This window comes from Stegostoma tigrinum, chromosome 36 (genome assembly GCF_030684315.1).
Source record: "Stegostoma tigrinum isolate sSteTig4 chromosome 36, sSteTig4.hap1, whole genome shotgun sequence".
Taxonomy (NCBI): Eukaryota; Metazoa; Chordata; class Chondrichthyes; order Orectolobiformes; family Stegostomatidae; genus Stegostoma; species Stegostoma tigrinum.
Genome location: NC_081389.1, coordinates 11,107,780 through 11,129,047, shown reverse-complemented (window position 1 = coordinate 11,129,047; position 21,268 = coordinate 11,107,780). Strand labels below are relative to the sequence as shown.

At 37.6% G+C, this 21,268-nt stretch overlaps 1 protein-coding gene across 1 annotated transcript in view; it reads left to right on the top strand.

Moving 5' to 3' along the window:
- c36h15orf39 (chromosome 36 C15orf39 homolog) overlaps nt 1-21,268 on the top strand; it is a 39,970-nt gene that overhangs the window by 14,972 nt on the left and 3,730 nt on the right. The window contains exon 2 of the mRNA XM_059640223.1: nt 11,850-15,370. Within this exon, the coding sequence (XP_059496206.1) occupies nt 11,893-15,370 (3,478 nt within the window). The 5' untranslated portion in view covers nt 11,850-11,892. The remainder of the gene's footprint in view (nt 1-11,849; nt 15,371-21,268) is intronic.

Genomic DNA, 21,268 nt, shown 5'->3' with positions numbered 1-21,268 from the left:
TGAATTGTTTAAGGGGTAATTTTATGTTGTTTATTGATTGCTGGAGAGCTTTAAAGCTCAAAGACCTTGTATTCCTACATGAAGGACCTTTTTATTTGTAAACCTTTATTGTATATTGGAGGGTTTTTTCCCTGGAGCAGTTCACACCTGACTAAATTGGTGAAATTCCACTGCCAAACCAGATAGAGAGAAGGGAGTTGAATAAAAACAGGAAATATTCTCAGCTCAGGAAGCATCGGTTGGGAAGAGGGAGTCGTTAATATTGCCACTTGTCATTTACATGGTGAGTTTTGTGATGGTTCTCAAGAGTTTCTGCTGAATTCATCTTCCATTGTTTTTGTTTGATTTGTAACTCTGTTTGGGTGTGTGGCACCCTCTGGACACTAGCTTCTACATTCCTGTCAGTGTGAGCAATTTGACAGCAGGAGGGACTGTAAGGAAGAGTGTTGCTGTACTAAAAATGTACTATTTTACCATATAGGCATACATCAGTAGTTTGTATAACAATGTTATGGCGCTGGAAGGTGATGCTAATTAGGAACAGTGTGAAAAGACATGAGGCCCCTTATCCTTACTTGGCCTTAAAGTGGTTGACATAATAGAAAGGGTCGCAATGAAGCAGAGCATAAAGAAAACGGAACGAGATAGGATGAAATTCTTTTACACCAGACAAACTTCTCTTTATCTTCAGCAATAACTCCCACCAGCTTGCTTGGGAAAACATCCTAATGATTCCTATCCAAGTCGTATGCATGAGTGTTAAATGCCACTCTGATGTGTTTTGTTTTACGTGGAGTTTTAAGATAAATATTTTGTAATCGTAATAATGAAGCTAATTGAGAACAATAATTTACGCATATAAGCAACACTTATATATTGCCTTTCAATGTGATTACGTTTTCCAAGGTGCTTTGCAGGAACTTTATCTAACTAAATTTTACACTGTCACATAAAGTGAAAATAGGACAACTGTGCAAAATTTTGGATAGGTAGCTAGGTTTTAGGAGTATAAAAGGAGAGGGATGTAGAAAAGCTGAGAGAATTCTTGTTTGTGTCTTAGCAGCTGATGGTACAGTAATCTTGAAAAATGGAGAGGCTTCAGGACATAGACTTTTGTGTGAGCAAAAGCAGACAAAACTTGACAATTGATATGACTGGTGACTAAAAATTCACAATGTAGGTATCAAAGGACCTAGTAATGTAGAAGCAAGGTTAGGGAGGATTTAGAATGGAACTTTAAGTTCCATTGAAGGCAATTGAAAATGCCAAATATGGCGGTGATAAAAGTAAGCTTTCAGGATGAAGGTGCTTGGGGAAAAAGGCTTTTGGAATACAAGAGATCAGAGTAAGTAGGGTTCCAGTGTCCTAACCATCTTGTAGGCTGATCCCATGAAGGACCTCGCTCTCCCTTCTCTCCCAGTTTCTCTGTTGCAGCTCTTCTCTGTTATCAACCCTAACTGAGAAAATCTAAAATTATTGGAAATTAATGTTTAATGCTGGGAGACTCCTCTAGTTCCTAATAGAAGGATGAAGTATTTTCCTTCAACCTCAGTTGAGCTTCTTTTGAAGTCAGTTGTGGAGGTACAAAAGCATGTATAACCAACAGATGAATTGAGACAGGCGTGGTGATGACTCTTGGAGTCTTTGGCAGGATTGGAGGGTTGGAAGCTCAGCTAAGGGTCTGTTAGCACCCCAAGGTTGAAAACAGTTTTGTTTTGTCAGTACTACAGGTATGAGAAGGGAGATTGAATCAGTGGTAAAGGAACACAGCATGCATATTCATATATTTTAGCTGCTAATGTGTCAGAAATTGTGGTTTATGTATTGAGGGATTAAGAAAAGTGTTTGAGGGTGTTGGATGTCATAAACCTATATGTAGACTCTGGCATCCTTAGAAGATCTCAGTTTGGAGATGAGCAACACCAGAGGAGCATGTTCACTTATGTTGCAGGACTGGGAAGAAAAGCTTGCAATAAGATTCTTAGAGTAAAATTTGAGATAAGTCCTACTCTGCTGGATGCTGTCAGCGGCTGCAGACTTTTAAGTCTCCGCAACACATGAAAACAAACTTCTTAACATCATTAACTTCAGTGTGATTCTGTACTAAAGGATTTGATCTTTGCTGCTGATGTGATGGAAATCTTGTCTTCTGAGTATTATTATTCAAACTGAACATGCATGTGTAGACTGAAGCTTTATAATTACCTTGCAGTCATGAATAATAACTTGATCTTGAGTCAGACTTATCATTTTATTCAGTGGACTGTTTGCTCCACTTTTGTTCCATTGTATAAAGTTGTATTCCCATTGTTGTGAATTAAATAAATATGGCTATAGTAAGGGATTATAAAGTTGAGTTACCTTCCAAGAAGTTAGAGGTTAAATATTTGAAATAATTTGTTTTTATTTTAAATGGTGAAATAAGGTTTACACTGTGAGATCACAGGACACCGCATGTTGGGACTTGTCTGCCTTTGCATCAATAAGACAGTTGTTGCTACAGAGAGAGAGACTACCAAAGCTACAGAGCAAAGAGATGATGAAGGGTCTAGGCCCGAAACGTCAGCTTTTGTGCTCCTAAGATACAGCGTGGCCTGCTGTGTTCATCCAGCTCCACGCTTTGTTATCAAAGTTCCAGAGCAACCCATTTTTGCAAATGGTTGGGAGGGGACCGTAGCAAAATATTTGAAGGTAAATTTATTCTAATAATCTTAGACTATTATCAACTAGAATTTTTATTACTTAACCCAACGCAAGAAATCATCATAGTCTTAAAATGCATATTCACAATTAATGAGAAATTGACTATTGTAGCTTTCACAGACTTCAGTCCAGACCGTTACAATAACAATTATGTAAATTTTCCTCAAACTCTCTGCCTAATGACAAACGAAGTTATCAAGTTTGGATTTGGAACTTAAAGGAGTGGAACTTAACAACAATCAGGCTACCCCCCCCCCCCCCACAAACACACACACACACACACACACACACACACACACACACACACACACACACACACACATTGGCTATGCAACCTCAAAGAACAACATAAGTGCACAGTGGAATTTTTTTGGTTTTGCTTAGTTTACTTGAGTATCAGTTATGTTCAAGGTATGGCTATTGGCATAAGGCAACAATAATCTTAAGTGAGAGAGAGCCATCTCATAACTTTATGGTCTTCAGTTTAGGATCATAATCAAATGTTTTTAGTAATTGAGAGTCCTAACCTGAAATTTACCATCAATAATTGAATTTTAAAATGAATTTTCTACTAGAAATAAGATGTGTTTTCTTTCCTTTTTGTTTAAAATTTGGAGGAAATTAGAGGATGCCTGGAGGATGGTAATACTTCAGAGCTCCTTTCATTTGGAGAGGGGCTGATCAGACTTTTGAGTCTTTTTTAGCATCTTGGATCCGTTGTTGATCAAACTAAATTTGAAAGACATGCTTAATCTGGAATTGTGCCAACAGTGGGTAGGAACATAATCCACACATTGTATGCATATCTCTGACCTGTAAATTGAATTCCCAGTTATATCAACTTTAACATAGCTGTTTAAATTCAAAGAAATTGAGTCCTTTGCTATATTTGAAATCCTTGATTTCAGATTTTAAACCAGCACAGTGATGGGTCAGAATTGTTTGTCGATTTGATAAATCTTTCAAATAATCTAAAAGCTTTTTTGAATCCTGGATAATCTAAATTCATTATGGAGGTTTCCTTTGACTTTGGTAGTTATTGTGCTTCACAATTTTATTTCAAAAATATACTTTATTCATAAGTTATCAATAAGTTTTTAAAAAAACAAGTACAGTACAGGGCAGTATTTTGTAGAAAATACAATGGGATTTTGACTTTTTTCATGTCATATGTTTGCGTGCTTGCTGTGAATGAATTGAATATTGAGTAAGTATATTTTCTAAAAGGGCAAAAGAAAGGTACAATTTTGTGGGTTGAGGTGAACATGAAGGTACTTGGGAAAATCACTATTAGACCATTAAATGCAGAGGTAAAACAGTTTTGTTAAGAAAATGGGGATGAAATATTATGGGTTAAGATAAATCTAGAACAAAATGAGAGTGCTGGAGGTTACAGGTCTGTCAGAACAAACAATAAAACAAATCTAGCAAAGCTGTGACACTTGAGGAACCTAGTAGAGGACAGGTAGAAAGCTACAATTTTAATTTTCTGTTTCGCAGCGTGCTGCCATTGTAGCTTATGTGCATTTTCAGGAGAAGAGAGCAAGTAGGGTGGTATAGGTTTATAGGATAACAATCAAAAATCATACCACTAGAGATAATGGGAACTGCAGATGCTCAGAGGCTCTGATGAAGGGTCTAGGCCCGAAACGTCAGCTTTTGTGCTCCTGAGATGCTGCTTGGCCTGCTGTGTTCATCCAGCTTCACACTTTGTTATCAAAAATCATACCGCTATCTGTGTTTGTCTGTCAGATTTTCATGCTAGCTTATCCCCAAGCACAATGTAATTTATTCACATTTTTCCACATCCATTTGGGATTCATCTGCTAACGATTTTCCCTTGTGCCATTCATCTATCATCTGTTTTGACCAAACCCCTCTAAAGGTTTTTCTAGCTGTCTTTCATGGTTTTATTAATTCTTCATTTATATTATCCCTTGTTCTGTTTTTTTTAATTTTGGTATATCTGGTGAGTATGGAAAATAAAATTTGAAAACTGTCAGGATAATGGGAGTCTGGCAAAGACTGTTTCATACAAGTAATCACACATTAAGCAAGATGTGACAAGAAAGGGGGATTGAACAAGGGACAAAGCTAATAAATCAGTTCAGCCCACAGCAGTTATGGGGCACACATACAAGCATGGATAAACATGGAATAACAACTAAGTGACTAGGATAGATAAAGTAGAGTAATTGTGTGAGCATCCGTGCTGGCATGTGTAGGGTAGATGTAATGTGTGACAAAATAAGATAAATACTAACATAAGGGAGTGAGGTCACTTTAAGGTATGGTTCACTTTAATGTTGGAAAACCATTGTGGCGGAACTAGCAGTAGAAACTTATTTATTACAGAATAAATTAGAGGTAAGTCAGAAGTAGAAGAAACCATTGTGGCAAGATAAGAAATGAATAGTCATTATATCATGAATTAAGTAGTGGAGGAAAAACCCATAGTGGCGGGAGTGGAAAGATAAGACAGGCTGACTTCATTGGTTTGAGATAAGATAACTCGGACTGTCCCAGTTGGGCATGCTGATAAGCTGAGCGAGAGACTGATAATGAAAGGGTAGAAGAAGTGTAAGCCAAAGAGGCTTGGGGGCTCTCCTGGATTGTCACAACTTTTATTTGCAAATAAAAGATCATCTTGAGGAACTCTGCGTCTCTGAGTGATTTTCTACCACATAAGCAAATAAATGAGCAATATTGGGTGAATGCAATTAAAAGACGCTTGAGGTCATGTTGATTTAAATGGTTAACAGGTAAGATCATAAAACAGTAGGTGGGCTTACTTTATGAAAATAAATTGAGATGGATTTCTGCAGTTGTTTCAGCAGTGCCAGTGTAGAGTGATTTATTCTGAGTGGAAATCAAATTAATTTAAAAGGATCTAATATACCCTGAAGTGCTGTCATAGCTGTTTTCTTTAATCAGAGCATTCAATGAATTTTAAATGCAGTGAGAAGTTAATGGATTAACATCCCATCAATTTTTATTCTCCTTCTTTCCTCATACAGGAGTATGTAAACACTGTCTCAACTTCCTGCCCAAATAGGGTTGGGTATGAAACATCTGTAGGGGTGTAAAACATCTGTAAACACAAAAAGCATTAAACTCTGTAATCTTTATGGCTCTACCCACACTGCCGCCTACCCCTGTTATGGTCAGGTCAGTGACCTTTGATCAAGCTAGGCAGTTGTCACCACTTGAAATCGCATTCTGTCGTTATCATACACTTCGTAACGATCAAAGCTTTATCCTGCTCTCCTTTCAGCGGTGTGACCACATACTCATGATGTTTCAGGTATGGTAATTGGTGTATGTATCTGCCAATTCCAAGGGTTAAAAGCGGGGACTGTCCCCTGTTCGGGGAGAATCGCTCACGATACTCAGCACTCTGTGCCCGGTTGCGTACAGTGATCCTCCGCAGCTTGTACTTGCTTAATAGTAAAGGATTGTGTTTTTGTAACTAGGTCAGTGTCTTGCTCTTGCATCAAGTCTGTGAGGGTATCTGAAAAACGAATCTAACAGCGGAATACTTAACCTATAGGATACCACTCTAGAATGATGTGTTGTCCTGGGGATGGAGATTTAGGAACTTGCATCGTTTTCAGTTTATCTGAATGTTTGCTAGGAGTTATTTGCAACTTGGGCAATGTTCGTGGAGTTTGCAGCTTGATGAGGGAAGTTGGGAAAAGTTATTTGGTATTGGCTGTTTGCAAAAGGCTTTCTCAGGATGCTACATCATTTTAGCAGATAACACAGCTCTTTATAGTTTAATGGTTATGAAGGTCAAAAAAAGAATTCCAAGTGGGAGGAAGCAGACCATGACATATAAACAATTAACATCAAGGAGAGCAAGGCCAGGACAAGATGGAGGGTTTGGGGAAGTGTTGCAGGAACCTAGACATTTATTTTAGTGTATCATGACAAATAAGTTGGAGTAGAAAGTATACAGGAATGTAGGAGACTGAAGATAATTGAGGAAGAGTAGAAACAGGATTAGCCGTTTTTATGCTGAAATATGGCCTTGTCAAATCTAGTAGCCTTCTCACACCTTTCCCAACTGGGAATTAAGCTATTTCTCTCTAGACTGAGTGTCAATAGTTTATGGGGTCTGAATATGCATTCAGATTTGAGAGTCTAATCATTCCATTTTGATTTTGTCCAAAAACACAGCAACTTGTAGCTGGATCACCTTTTTTTTAAAAAAGCTTTTCAAGTTATTTCTTCAATTCTGCAAGATTAAATCAACTGGAAAAAACATGTTCTTTAAGTGAAATTGTTTTTATGAATATCACCTTTTGGGACTTTGGCTTGGGGCAGGTGTGTGTTTAATGTGTATTCAGTAAATGCTTTAAGGTGTTTGCAACAAAATGCTATAACGAAATATTTGTTAGGAACTGTGAACACAACCTTCATCTGTTGAAGGTTGATAATGAGATGTGGTTAATTTCTCTAGATATTCATTTTTTTGAAGTTGTTTTGCTTTCACATGCTAGTTTAAGTTTGAATTTGGAAATCATTAGAATCTGGAACAATTTAATTTGTAACTTATAACATTTGATCTGACCTATTTGCAAAAAAATTAAAAGTTCAGAAATCACTCTTTAGTCCAGAGTTGGTAAATTATTGTCACACGCTACGTGCTTGCTTGGAAAATGCATGTTAAGATATGGGCTTAAGAGGTCTCTAAGATCATATGAGAATGTTTTAACTGGACACCATTGAATACCGTTTTTTTTGCACCCTGGTATCTTTCCTCCGGCTGATTTTTATGGCTTGGCACGCTATTCTGAATGGATAGATGTGGAGGGAAGGATTATGTTAAGAAGTCTGATACTTTTCAGTGCTTTTGTCATGGTACTTACAACATTGGTTTGGAACTAAATCAAGAAACAATCATTGTTGTGCCAGGCTAGGGTATCTTGGCATTCATTTTTGGTTTTCAATCCAAATTAAACACATTTGTGTTAAATCGACTAGAAATGTAATGCATTTTCTTTACTCAAATCAGTCTGTTTCCATTATTGGCATAAATGAAAACCATTGTATTTTGACATTACAGAATTACTTTTCTTCCAAAGAACTTCAACAATAGCATCCCTTTTTAAAACTGAATTAGGAAGTTTTACATTTTGTGTAAGCATTTAAAAAGGATTGAACTTTTTTTTAAGACATTCAATCTCTCTACTGGCTTTGTTAAATTTTTAAAAAGTCATTCTGTTTACCAAATGTTTCTAAACTGAGAGTTCAGGCTGTTGCTGTTCAATATTGAAAGTGATGGTAGTTTCAGTTTTACAGGACACTTGGAGGAAGGAAGAAATTATATCTTTGGCTGAAAATAAAAGTATAAAGAAAGAAACTGTAACCTTTAATAATGTTCTGGTTCATTGTTCATAACTTCTATAGTCAAGGCAACCTCTGTGATTTGTATCAAGGTATAAATTTGTTTATCTTAATTTTTAAACCTGCTTGATACATGATTAAATCACTATAGTTAGATTAATAGTGAATGGTGGATAATAAATATTTACAATCTCCGCTGATAGCTGCTCTTCAAAAAGCGTACTTGGCAGCTAGTTATTGGCTGATCCTACAGTGATTGTCACGAGTCTGTTTCCTTTGCCAAATAGGCAACATGCAGCACCTAAAGGCTTTCTAGTTGCTATTGCTTTTGCTACAGTATAGGTCGTAGATTGAATTTTCTGAAGTTTCTGATCAGTTGACTGATTTGTGCTTGTGTCTTTATTTGTGGAAGCTAATGGATCATATTAGTAAAGGCTTATAATGGTACGTAATTTTATTATTTGTGGTCTTGAATTGCTTTTTAAAAACAATAGCAGGCTAATCTAAAGTCTAAATTTTGCCATATTTTGTAACATTTGTCATGAGCAGACAACCAACTGCACAAAAATATTTGTTTAATAACCATAAAAATTAAGATCAAAATTGCTTGTATATTCGTTGTAGTCATGAGCTGCATGCTAGATGCTGGAACATTTTTGTAAATGAGGATTGATTGTTCATTTATAAACTTGGCTGAGAATGCATTGAGTATTGGAAGACCCATGCATGACATTCTTGTCATATATTCAGTCTATTTTTTCTTTTGTTATGCTTAAGCACTATAATATTGTGTCAATGCTAAAAGTTGCTAAGTGTAATAGGACATCTTTACTTCAGCCAAAAATCATCTGAATTCCTTTAAATTACAGAGGGGACTCAGTAAATTCTGTATTTTTTCTCGATGGTTCCATTTTAAAATTCACAATCTCACCTTGACAGCAAAGTGCATTTGATGAGCATGTATTTTTCAATCTGTTCCACAATGAAAGGCTTAGCCTGGGGTGTGTGTGCCACTTAGTGGTTATTTGGAGAAACTGCACCATGGAATGAAAACCTTTTTTGTAAACAGGTTGCTGTGAAATTTTAGGGTTGAATTCAGTTTGTGATTGTATTTCTATTTTCATTAATGTTAGAGCATTTTCTCTTCCTTGCCCCCACCTTAATCTTGCAAAATTACAAAAAATGTTTGCTTTTGGCAATTTATGTTCACGTGAAGTAGAAAATCGTAACTTGACTGATCATTCACTTATTTGAGATAGTATCAATTGATAGTCTTACAGCATATAGATAAATAAGTTATGTAATCAAGCCAGTTAGCTTAGATTCAAGTGGGTTTCCATGACCGTATTGAAGTGTTTTTATTCTTGTATCTCTTATAAGATTTGCAGATGAGAACCTAATGTGAAGCCTTTGGCATTTGATACAACAATTGAGTATGGATTCATAACAATTATGCTCTCAATCCAATCTTGACTGAGCATACTACAAAGTGCTTGTATTGTATTTACAACTCTGCATTTGTGTTGTTCATATTTCCAGTTCAAATGGATCTTTATTGAATTCAAAGATCCAAATTCAGGGAAGGTTGTATATTGAGATCCTACCTCTAGATAGTTCTTTGGCAGATTCTGGAAATACTCTAGGACAGTTTGTTCAACTTTCAGACTCTATTCTTAAGTGGAATGTCTGTTGTCCATTGGACGTGCATCTCTGCAATACTAATGAATAACTTTAACGGCAGAGAAATATTTTCATTACTGTGAGCAATATATTTTAAAAACTGATGAATGAATTTTAACAAAACTTGGTACATGAGGTATGACCCATGGAAGAACTGATCACCTCTTTTTGTGACGTTAGCATTGGAGGATAAGGAAAATTGACTGTTTTCAGAATGTGCAATTTGTCTCGGTTGCTGTGTGTGGCGTTTGTCATAACGACATGAGCAGAATTTTTAGAGCAGATTGTTGGATATGCCTTTAATGAGCTAGAAGTCCTTAATAAATATCTTTTTCTTAAGCATTATAGTCAGAAAGCATCAATCTGCAGGATAGCCTCAAGGAAGTGATGTATAGTTATAAAATCATGGAGTTAATAGTGTGGTGAAGGTATGGGGTTTGCTGAGTATCTTGTTTTTGTTACAAATTTTTGATTACATTCAGTTCAGTTTTGAGAGCAAACTGTTGCAAAGTACTCACAGCTGCTTTTTATTTGCCCCATGGGCTTATGTGAAAACTACTAAGGAGATGACTTTGGACTTAGGATTTAAGGAGAGAGCTATGTAAGCATGAGTGTTTTTATACTGCAAATATGCTGATTGTAAGGCTATAAGAGTTGCCATGAAATTAAGTGGAGGATATATAATAGTCGTGCATGTTGTCTGTATATTTCATAGCCTGCAATTTTGAAGGGATTCCTTAATTTCCACGTTCTGCTATTTGTGTTTCACAACTTTGTTTAAAAACTGTAATAGGTTAATAATTAAGCCATCATTCATTACAAAATATAGATGAATTACTTTTGACAACTAAGCAGCGAGTAAGGACAGGTTTGTCGTGTAAATGTTTCAGGTAATCAGATTTTAAAAAAACATAATTAAGGCAAAATTGTTAATTAGAGGGTTAACATGTCACAAATTGAGCAGGTAATTGATTTTAATTTATGGTTTAAGTTATGTTAAACTATATTTTATGTTTTTACATTATTACTTGTGCCTGGTCCTCACTAAACATTTTTGAGAATTGAAGTCACTCCCTTGCAAATGTTGTCATCTATTGTATTCCTAATAAAGCAAATAAAAACTGCAAATACAAGGAATTATATCATAACTAAAAAGAGACGAGGAACCAGAGGAATACTTAAGTTTGATTCGCTACTACGAATTATTGAAAAGACAGTTTGAAGCTTTTCATTTTACACTCAAAACAATTTATTGACACCAATTTGAGGGAAACCAACATTTACACTGAGGAGTGTGCTGATCAGTTAGCAGATGCTGTCTGGTAGAGGTGTTGCCAAGAAGAATGTACTAGTTAATAACTGACAGTTAATTTCCAGGCTTGGTTTAAAACTTTGAAATTCCTGCAAATTGTCCTGATGATTGCAAAACAAAAAGCTTTGGCAGCACTCAAAAACAGAATTTTGCTGAAAAAGCTCAGCAGGCCTGGCAGAAAAATCTGAGCTAGCGTTTCGGGTCCGGTGACCCTTTCTCAGAACATTCAATTTTCTAGCATATTGTGTGTTTATTCCTGATTTACAGCATATGCAGCTCCTTCAAGTTTTTATTAAGCTTTGACAGCGTGTCTCTTTCCAGCAATACTCAAAGTTTCAGACTACCAAATAACTATCTTATGAATTATGTTGAGTGACAGAATCCCCTTGTGTGCCACTGTTAACAGTTCTATGTAGATGATGTTTCCAACAGACTGTGTTCTGGGTTATTCAAAATACCAATGCACAGTTGAGTGTCCTGTTGTGCTGCGCAGGGCTTATGACTGTCTTAGCTGTTGTTATAAATGAATAATTACCAACACGTTAGCTCGTATCATTATTGGGATTGTTTGTATTTTTGTATATTAGCTGACACTTCATTCTAGCTATCAAGATATACTCCAATAAAATCCATTCCAGTTGTAAAATAATATTGAAAATTGCTGTTGAAACAATTCTATAATTGCTCAAGCTCATTTTCCACATTAGTGTGTGCATTCTACTGTTATTTCAATTGATATGCAGTGTCCTTTTTAAACCGTACAAAGTTCTGGTTTAAGTTTAATTTTCTGTTTCTTCTGGTTAAGGCTCTTTCCCTTTATCTGGAGCAGCAAAAGGCCTGGGGACATCATGATGGCCAATAAAAGAAGTCTTGATGGTATGGACTCAATTATTTGTAGTAAGATGCCACGACTGGAGGACAATCAAAATGGATTATCGGCAGGACTTTATAAACCCAGTCCTCTATCTAGTTATGCTGCTGAAAATCCCCTCAAGTACACTGGATCTTATTTAGCATACCATCTTCAAAGTCGTGATGGAACTGATCCATCAGGAGTCTGGAACCAGCCACATCCTTGCGTGCATCATATGGGTGGTCCAAATAACCGGTCACCACCAGGACACGTTTCAAGTCTTAGCAATCGCTTATATCAGACAGAACCTGAAACTGGGCCCCGACCATTTCAACAGTCTGTAAATGCAAATGATAAACTTGACTTGGTCAAAGATTTGATGAACGTTCGATCAAAATGGGTCAGTTTTGTTGAACGGCAAAAGAACGTGAGAAAAAGCCAAAATCTCCCACCCGTGCTGTGTTCGACTGCAGTTGGAAAACACAGTTTATTTTCATCTGCTTTATCTACAGTTAGTAACTGTGCAAATGTAGCATTTCCACAACCAGTATATAGGAATAGTGTCTGTTGTTCGGGAGCTGGTTTCTCTTTGGAAGATTCAACAGATCATTTTTATAGAAGAGGACCAGAAACTGAATGGAGGATGCCATCTCCTGTTCCTTCCAGTTGTTTAATTGTGAATAACAGTCAACTGGTGCACAATCAGCAATATGCCAATCCACTTGTGAAAAATAATTCATTGCATAGTGGATCTGGAAGTATACAGGTTAGCTCTGTGGGCAGAATCACTAAAGAAACTGGAAAGCCACCTGGAGTGCGTTCACCTCTGTGTCGAGGATATGGAACTTTCAATAGTGATGTTCTGCAGGATCCCAGATATTCCATGATCTCATATGAAAACTCTAATGGCAGCGTTCCAAGTCATAGCAGCACATCCATACATAATATCCAAGACTTGCAGAAAGTTCCCTTGCATCCATTTGTGACGACTGAAGGGCAACAGATGCAACTGCCTTTGTATCGTGATAAGCCATCGCCACCAAAATATCCAGTGCCAATTCAACCAAAGGTTTTGCATTCTCGGAACACTATTTCAAACCAGCAAAGTGTGGGTACTTACTCATTGTTACATCCACGAAGCTATAAGGCCCAAATGGTAAATTATCCAGTGCCAGGTGCAGGCGGGCGGATGCCTATACCCAGTTCTGCTTTTGCAAGTCAGCTTGGTTCAGAGTATCCTTACGCACAGCCATCTGAATCTTTTGGGTATCCTGTTCGTCGTCGTCCTCCTCCTCCACAGCAGCAGAAAAGTGTCTCTGTGACCGGGCCTTTGGTTCATCCAGTGTCACAGCCTATGACACAACCAACAGAGTTTGAGCAACAGAGTTTGCCTGGAAATAAAGTCTCTTCATCTTGTCAAGATCCAACAAATGCAAAGCATTCTTCACCAGACTTGTTGCATTTCAGACCACGCATCATTGCACAAACAAATGAAGAGTGCTACAATTCATTAAACACACTTTACAATATGGAATGTACTGGTCAGCAGCAGTTGATAAGCAAACACAGTGCCTTTCACCCTGTACTGTCTGGCAAACACCTGAAGGGTTCATTTGAGAGACCTGCTGGCTCTCCAGGTGCCCAAAGACCAAAGGATATTTATCTGCAAGAACATAGCCCAGGCTTTCACATTTCCGCTAAAGGTGATCATGGTGGGTCTATTTTCAATAAAGAACCTGAAATCCTGAATAATAAATCAGAAGTCAGATTGGATAGCCCAAGAAAAAGCTATACTGTTAGTCCAACCAGAAAAACATCTGTGATTAATTTCTCTCCTGCTTCCTCCCCTGCTGCTGTTGAAAGCAGGAGAGCAACCCCACCTGCTTCCCCTCCTGCTTCCCCTCCAATGCCAGTCATAAACAATGTGTTCAGTTTGGCACCCTACAAAGCTTACCTGGAAGCCACTGGTCTGTTCTTCTCAAAATGTCCAAACTGCCAACCAGACTGTGATAAATCATGTTCATGTTCTTTGGAAAATAAAACTGAAAGCAGCAAAAGTGATGGTATCATAGATCTGGATTCCAATACATCTGGCCCTAAAAGACTGCCAAAGGCCAGCAGTCAGTTGCAACTCAAGAATGATGAATTGAAAACAGATGATGCTTCTGCATGTTTAGAATCTATGAATGAGAAAGGTGCACCTGAAGATGAGCTCAGTAAAGCAGTAAGCAAGAAGAACTCTTTAGATACTCAATATCAGGAGATTAACCTTTCTGCTAAATTCAACAGACCCAGTAATGGCCAACCTCAGCAAAGTGGTAATGGTGATGCCAGGTGTGTGGTTCACAGTGGTGATGTAAAGCTTGGGATGAACACGATGGATGATATGGCCTTGGACCTAAGTACTAAATCAAAAAGTCCACTTTTGAATGTTACTGAGCATGCTCTAGTTTCTGGTGAGTCTAGAGAAAAATTAAAATGTATGATTGAAATATCAAATGAAAAGGAAGAAAATACTATAGAATCTCTGAGTTCTAAAAAGAAACAGGAAGACACAGAACCATCTGGAGAGCACAGAGTTAAAGCCTTGAATGAAACCAGCAGCACAAGTGACCACCTTATTTTAGAAATGAATAAATATAAAATACTGAGACCTGCCCCTCCAAAGATTGGTGAAAATAATCCAACTCTGCCATCTGAAGGCATTACTAAAGCTAAAAAAATTAGTTTAATTGGATCAGTTGATCCCTCAGCATTAATTCTGAGACCCCTGAAACCTCTGAAGCGAATATTGCCTGATGTAATTAAATCAATTATGAGTTCTACTCCCGAATCTAGCAAGACACCTTGTAAAACCAAAGTGGACTCATCCTCTAATGGCAAGTTAACACAGAATGAGAATGACACTTACAATTATTTTGCACATCTTCATCAGTCCCTTTGTGACATGATCACACAGTCTGTGGCTGAAACTTCTGAAGAGGTTTTGCGTGCATGTTTGCATGACATCGAAGAGCAGGAAACTCCAAAATTAAGATCTTCAGTAAAGTCAAAAAATGGTACAAGAACCTTTGAGGCATTGAAGATGTCAAAATCAAAAGAAATTTGGCGCAACTATGGCCAAGTCCAACAGACCCTGAAAAAACTGCTTTCCTACTTGGAAAGCTATATTTATTCTAGAACATGCCCATTTCCCCACGTAATAAGGGCTGGCACAATTTTTATTCCAATATATTTAGTGAAAGAGAAATTATTTTCCAGCCTCAAGGGTGTAACAATTGATCAAGTTTTCCAGGAGCACAAAATAGAACTGAGACCGACGACTCTTTCAGAGGAAAAAAAATTGCAAACAGAATTACAGCTTCAAAGGTGTTCTTCCAGACTAATCAAGCTACTTTCCTTAAAACAGTTACCTGAAATCTATCAGGATCTGCTGGATGTTCTGTGGCATTCTTGTGTGAAAATTCGTCTTGGTGAGTGTTTTTAAACTCATTAATGTGTGCAAAAAAAAACTTCTTCCAGGAAGTCTAACCTTGAGCAACAACCTTATACTGTTCATAACTTGAAGATTTTTGAAAACTCCATATGCTAAAATAAAGACCAAATGTTTATCACAGGGGTTCTTTTACTTTGAGCAATAATCTATGTTTACATAATTGCCCAGCATCTTAATATCATTCATTTATACCAGCTACTAAATTTGCCTGTCAATTTTTCATCACATTTCACTGCCCAATTATCTGCTTTTATAAAAATTAGCTCATTAATTCTGCATGCGACGCACCACTGCAAAATGCTCATTTGCTGTTTTCTCCCATTAAAATACTAGAATTAGTTCTTCTAGAATAAATTTATTAACCTTCACAACACTAATTAGAAACTAACCTTGTTACTTTTCTTTTGGTGCAGAAGTACTATAACAGCCGTCAAACTGTTAACTATGGAAACTGGAACTGGCCAGCCTTCTGAAAAATATCCCATATAGATGTTTTCCTCCTAAATAAACCCATGTGTTGTAAAAGCTTGCTTTATAACTATGGTGCAGGTTATTTTTGAACAGACAGTATTAAATGATCCCTTTCTTTAAAAAAAATTGTTTGTCTCTATTTTAGATAATTCCCTTTGCTTTGAAAAGACTCGGTGTTGCTTTCGTGTTTTAAGTGAAAAGCAGTAATGTCATTTTTTTAATGGGTGGCAAAGAATGCACAATGGTTTACATTACAGGTTATATTTTAATTTGTTGACCAATTTGTTTACTTTTCCAAAATAAAATACTTTTGAGTTGAAGTTTGGAATGAAGAGTGTGTTTCAATGTGATGGGTTGATTGGGTTTTTTGAGATTGCTCGCTTGAGTGTTAGTGAACTCTAACCTCCGGTGATTCAGTTTATTCTTTTGTCCACAGACTAAGCAGCCAAATGGGTAGAGGACATAGGAAGGAGCTAGTGCTGCTTTGGACATATGACACATTCTAGGTGATGAAGAGAAACTTTCCCATACCTGCTGTTTTACCTTTGTGCCAGGACTCCAAACTGGTGGTGCCACACCATCCATTTTTTTGCTCAATAAAGCAATGACTCACTACGTGCTACCAAAAATCTGATGGGCTAGACCTTTGAGAGTAGAAAATTAATGGTATGAATAGTTGACTCTAAGAATGGTGAACTTTTCGATTTAGTGTTACCAATGAGAATATTATTTCTTCAAGAAAAAGTGCCACATCATTTCAAGTTCCCAAAATGACAGCAATTAGCTGAATACCTAATTGCTGGGCCAAAACCCTGGAACTCCCGTCCTAAGAGCATTCTGAGTGTCCTTACACCAAAGAATGCAGTTGTTCAAGAAGGCATCTCACCAATGCTTTCTCCAGCAGTCAGATGAGCAATAAATGACATCCACATCCCATGACCAAAAATATATTTTTTAAAACCATCCAATTATAAGAACAGGGGAAGACCATATAGTATATCAAGCATAGTCCACCATTTGTTATGAACACGGTTGATTTTAGACTTAATGCATCACCTCCAAATTTTTTTTGATTCCATGAAAGATCAAAAATCTGCCTGTCTCAACTTTGGATGGATTCAAGAAAATTAACCTGAAATTTCCAACTGCACTTTACCTGCAGGATTGTTCCTAGGATTTGGTATTATATAGATGCTAGTCGCAAGTATTTTTTGCTTACTGTCAAATGTTTAGTACCCCCCCTCCAAATGCCTTGCCTGTGTTTCAGTCTAACTAATCTTTACAGGAACAGGAGTAGATTATTTAGCCACTCAAACCTGTTCTACTATTCCCCCATTCCATTAGACCATAGCTGATCTGCAGTTTTAACCTGCTATACTCACTTCTGCCCATATGTGCTTAATATCATCAGTAAACAAAAAGCTGTCATTCTGTCTGTTAATTTTCAACTGAAATTCATAAGTTTTTTGTGAAAATGTTCTAAACCTCTACTAATTTCACTTCTGAAATAGCCAGCTCTTAAATTTTTAAACATTTCCTCCTAGTTCCAGACTTCCTAACCAATGGAAATATTCCTCTGTGCTATCTTGTTTCATTTAATATCTTGACCATCAGTTAAACCTTCCAAACTTACAGTAATACAACCATGATCGCTCTTCATTGCTGAATTCTTGGGAGGTCCGTTTGATCAACACATTGTATTTCCTCCTCTTCTTCCACCCCCCCCCCCCCCCCCCCCACGCCTGCCAAGGCTGATAGATCCTGCCTTAACTGTGGTGTGTGAAACAGCTTGCACCACTCTCTAAATGGAGTCTCACTAGTGCTTAACTGAAGTGTGATATTTGTCCTGTTGTTTTTGTTTTTTTAAAATTCCTTTGATATTAGACATTATATTTGATGTTAACCTTTCCTGTAATTGTTTATGACATATTAATGATCTCTGGACCTGGGCCCATAAGTCATTCTGGAACTCCACTGTTCCTCACCTGTAGCTACTGACGTGAAATAATTATTCAATGTACCCACCATTTTCTGTTTTTCATTGACAAACATCAGGATCCAAGCAACCCATGTGGCTCCTGACAACCCCTCAGTTTTTCTGTTTACACAGTAAGCTTTGTTATCTCTTGTAAAGCTTCAAAGTTCTGTTTTTAGCACTTAAATGTTATGTCATAATTTAGTGTTCTTTGTGTCCTTCCCACTTGCCAAAGTTGGTGCTTTCTTGTGTGTCTCTTTTCCTGCTTTTACATTTAGTTTCACATTTGTCGCCTCTTTTAGCCATGGCTTTTTATTTTTATGCCTGGTAGAGCTGTTGCTCCTTATGGTATGAACAGGATCTGTATCTATAATATTTTTGAACATCTCCCGCTGACCAGTTTTTATCCATTAGTTTACAGTGAATATTGTCTGTTGCAATGTACTGGTTCAGCCTTGGTTAATCCAGAACCTCATCACTGATTTGTGGATTTCCTCTTTGGAATACTAATCTAGTGGATTATGATTGCTATTTGGTACATGTTCATGCACTGTTAAATTGTTAACTAAAAGCAGCTTATTGGTCAATATGAAATTAAATACCCACCATTGGTACCAAGATGGGTTGTTGGAAATATTTGCATTTACTACTACACCACTCCTAGGTGCTGCACATTCACTTCAGTCATACATACTTTTTTTTTCTACAGTGAAAGATCTCTCTGCTTGCCTACCTTTGGCTAACTTCACTCACTATTTAGTTACTAAGGTAGCTACTTAACTTCTGCTTGTCTGTCTTTATGGGCCTTTTAAAACTTGATGCACGAAGATTTCAAGTCCTTATTATTTTACAGCCATTTTGCAACGAAGGCTGTAGTTCTATGCCTTCCAAATTGGATTTGTGGCAGCATTTTATTCAGTTTGTTCCCTTTCCCCTGTCAATATAAAGATTACTTAGTTGTGCTGCTATTCAGGTTTAATATTCGTGCCTTATTTCTTCTCTCAGTTTAATCACATTCCATCTTTCTATACCTAAAGTTCAATTTCTAACTATTCCTCTACTGTCTTTTTGAGGTATTTATATTTTTTCATAAGAACCTGTCTACCCTGCACCCCACTACACTTATTAGTTTAAAGTCCTTGTGACTTTATCCTTTCCATGATGCACTTGGTCTCCATCTGTCTCAATAGTGCAGTTCTTTCTGTCCCAATACTGATGACACCTTCTAATGAACAGAACTCCTTTTTCTTCCCCACAATATAATTCCTCTAGGCACCTTCATCCCAAAACCAGCCCAGCTTGTCCACGCCTCCCTAACCTGTTCTTCGTCTCACCTATCCCCTCCTCCTACCTCAAGCCGCATCCCCATTTCCTATCTACTAACCTCATCCTGCCCCCTTGACCTGTCCATCCTCCCCGGACTGACTTATCCCCTCCTCACCTCCCTACACTCACCGCTACTGACTCCATCCCTGCCTCTTTAACTTATCTGTCTCCTCTCCTTCTATCTTCTCCTCTATCCATCTTTGATCTGCCTCTGCCTCTGTCCCTACTTATTTCAGAACCCTCTCCCCCTCCCCCTTTTTTTGTTGAAGGGTCTAGGCCTGAAACGTCAGCTTTTGTGCTCCTCAGATGCTGCTTGGCCTGCTGTGTTCATCCAGCTCCACACTTTATCTCAGGTTCTCCAGCATCTGCAGTTCCCATTATCTCTGCTCAATCTTGTTATCCCTTTGCCCATTTACAGGTGTCAGATAATATTTCACAGATTAACTCTTGAGATGCTAATAATTGTCAGCCTAACATCTGAGAGACTTCAAGTGCTTGTAGTGTTAATAGTATTTGAAAGAAAAAGGACAGCAATTTGACAGAATAGTATAGAATTGAAAGAAGTAATGCACTTGAAAGTCATTTTGAAATTCTCTCACCTTACTTGTAGAATCCTAATTAACCAAGTTGGACTAATGGCAAAGAGTTGCAGAAAACAGACGATTAGAATGTGAGCATTTACGCTGTGAATTTTTTTCTGTCCACCATGGTGACAGCTGTCCTGATTTGGGCCTCTGAGGTTGCATTTTGACAGCTCCTTTATCAATCTCCAGCAGCTTGGTTTTTTACTCAGTTTACTCAGTTCTCTCCTCAAACTGCTCATTTACTGCATTTTGTGAATTTCAAACTCCTGTAAATAATTGGGAATATTTCTGTAGCATTTTATTAGAGTTTGAAATATTTCATGTTTTGAAGTGTTCCCTCAGCCAGTTTTCCTTGAACTGCCATTTTTACTCTGGGCCACCTTCAGGTAACATCACTCAGATGTGTTCCATTCTTCCCCCTCAGTTGTCTTGATTGAATTGTAAATTGCTGACCGTCTTGTCGATTCAGTCCAAGAGTGTTAAGATTTCCATCCTGAGGCGGTTATTGTTTGCAGATCGTATGTTCTTTGCATATAGTAGTTAACCATCTCGGCTATGTGGCAGTCACTCAAATGTCCATCTTAAAATTCTAGATGGGCTTTGGGGAGGAAGAGTAGATCATTGCCAAGACTTGTTTTGCCCTCATCCAATATCCATCCGTTTACTTTGCAGAGAAACATTGGGCAACAACCAGGAACAGAAACCTGCCAGGCCTGCAGCTTGAGGCTGACAATGCTGCTGCCCTAGCTGAGATCGGAAAACTGAGTTCAGACCAGAAATTGAATCTAGGATCTTCTGGGTCTGTTTAGTTCTATCAAGCTGTCCAGTGAGTCATTAAGGAGCTATGAACATTTATTATAACCTTCAGAGGAAGGTGCTTACGCCTATTCTTCCTCCATCTATACACTTTATAGCAAGCTTCTGCAGCTGTGTTTTGTACAACACAACACTGCTGACAGAAAATATTGATATACAGTAGATTCCAGCATAAGGGTTGTTTTATTTAAGCATTTTGGCTTTTAAAACTGGATTATCATCTCATTGAGAGCCCCTGGCTTGCCCTGGAGGTTCAGTAAATGGCATTGCTTTATGACCAGCTAACCTTTATCTGGCTCTGATTTAAACAGTATCTTGTTTTTCTAGGCAAGGTAAAAGTCACGTATAACTATTACTGCCAAGCCCAGTGTGAGCAACAGCGGGTCAGACATCCGTTTTACAATACTCCTAATTCACCCTAGTCGGTGGAAAAGGTAAAACTGGCATCTGACCCAATGTCATTCACTTGCTGGCTGGTGGGAATAGATTAAATAAACTGTTAATATTGGTGTTGTAACTGCTTCGATGCTTTTCTGCTCTGTCCTGATTTTATTTCTGTTGGAGCATAGTTTCCATGATTGGGCACTCCAATGGACTGTATCAGCTCGTGATTTCTCATTTATCATTGGAATCAGTGAGTTGAGTTTGTGACCAACTTCTAAATATTTGACCTTGAAGTGTGTGCAAAAATGGTCAAACTAAG